This window comes from Phaethon lepturus, unplaced genomic scaffold (genome assembly GCF_000687285.1).
Source record: "Phaethon lepturus isolate BGI_N335 unplaced genomic scaffold, ASM68728v1 scaffold30647, whole genome shotgun sequence".
NCBI classification, from domain to species: domain Eukaryota; kingdom Metazoa; phylum Chordata; class Aves; order Phaethontiformes; family Phaethontidae; genus Phaethon; species Phaethon lepturus.
This window is the reverse complement of record NW_010553003.1, coordinates 1,458-2,303: the sequence shown is the minus strand read 5'-3', so window position 1 is coordinate 2,303 and position 846 is coordinate 1,458. Positions and strand designations below refer to the sequence as shown.

The following is an 846-nucleotide window of genomic DNA, read 5'->3' as shown; positions in this document are numbered from 1 at the left end:
CGGCGCTCCCGAACAGCCCCCAAATCCCCCCAAATCCGCCAGCGGAGCGTGGGCTATCAACAACTCTCCCCGCCGTTTATTCCAGGAAAGCAAAACTGTACAAAATGGCCGCCAGGCCAGCTCAATCCTCCTCCTCCTCCTCCTCCTCGTCCTGGTTGATCTGGAAGTAGCGCAGCAGGTTGTTCTTCTTCAGGTACTTCTTGGTCAGGTACTTCAGGTACCTGTGGGGAGAAGAGGGGCTGAAGGAGGTTTTGCTGCCCGCGGTCTGCAGTGCTTCTCTCGCGACAGCCCCATGACCCCTCTGCAGGAGCCCTGCACAGCCACTTTGGCAAACACAATTCCCCCATTCCTGCCAGCTTCCACCACCACCAACACATCCTACCAGGTACATCCCAGCAAAGGTCCCGCCAGGAAATGCTGCCGCCACGGGAATCGCACCTGAGACCCCCCCCTGTCCCCCAAGGCCGCAACCACATGCCAGATTTCCACACCACTGGCTCAACATGCCGCAGCAAATGCTTCATTCAGACAGCAGCTACATGTTACCGGCTCCGGGTACAGCACAGACATGGAGAAAATGCACCAGGTAAACAGAGACGTGCACAGAGCATGGCGCTGCCCCAACACCACACACAGTTCTCCTCCCACCATTTTAGACCTCCAGCTGCTTCACGTGCCTTCTCTGCAGCAGCTAAAGCCACTTTTATCAGCCAGCCAGAGGCCAGGCAGCGGGCAGAAGCCCAGCGGGACAAGGGGTGGAAGAGCTTGGCCAAGGGTCAACCCCTAAAGTCCGCACTTGACATCCATTCAGCTGCACGTCCTCCCCAGCTGCCCACACCACCAGCT

General features: G+C 58.4%; 1 protein-coding gene across 1 annotated transcript in view; it reads right to left on the bottom strand.

Moving 5' to 3' along the window:
• Nucleotides 1-121: 121 nt before the first annotated feature.
• The window catches only part of RPL22 (ribosomal protein L22), a gene marked incomplete at its 5' end in the record, with an annotated part of 2,018 nt that continues 1,293 nt past the window's right edge, over nucleotides 122-846 (bottom strand). The window contains one exon of the mRNA XM_010291407.1: nucleotides 122-221. Within this exon, the coding sequence (XP_010289709.1) occupies nucleotides 122-221 (100 nt within the window). The remainder of the gene's footprint in view (nucleotides 222-846) is intronic.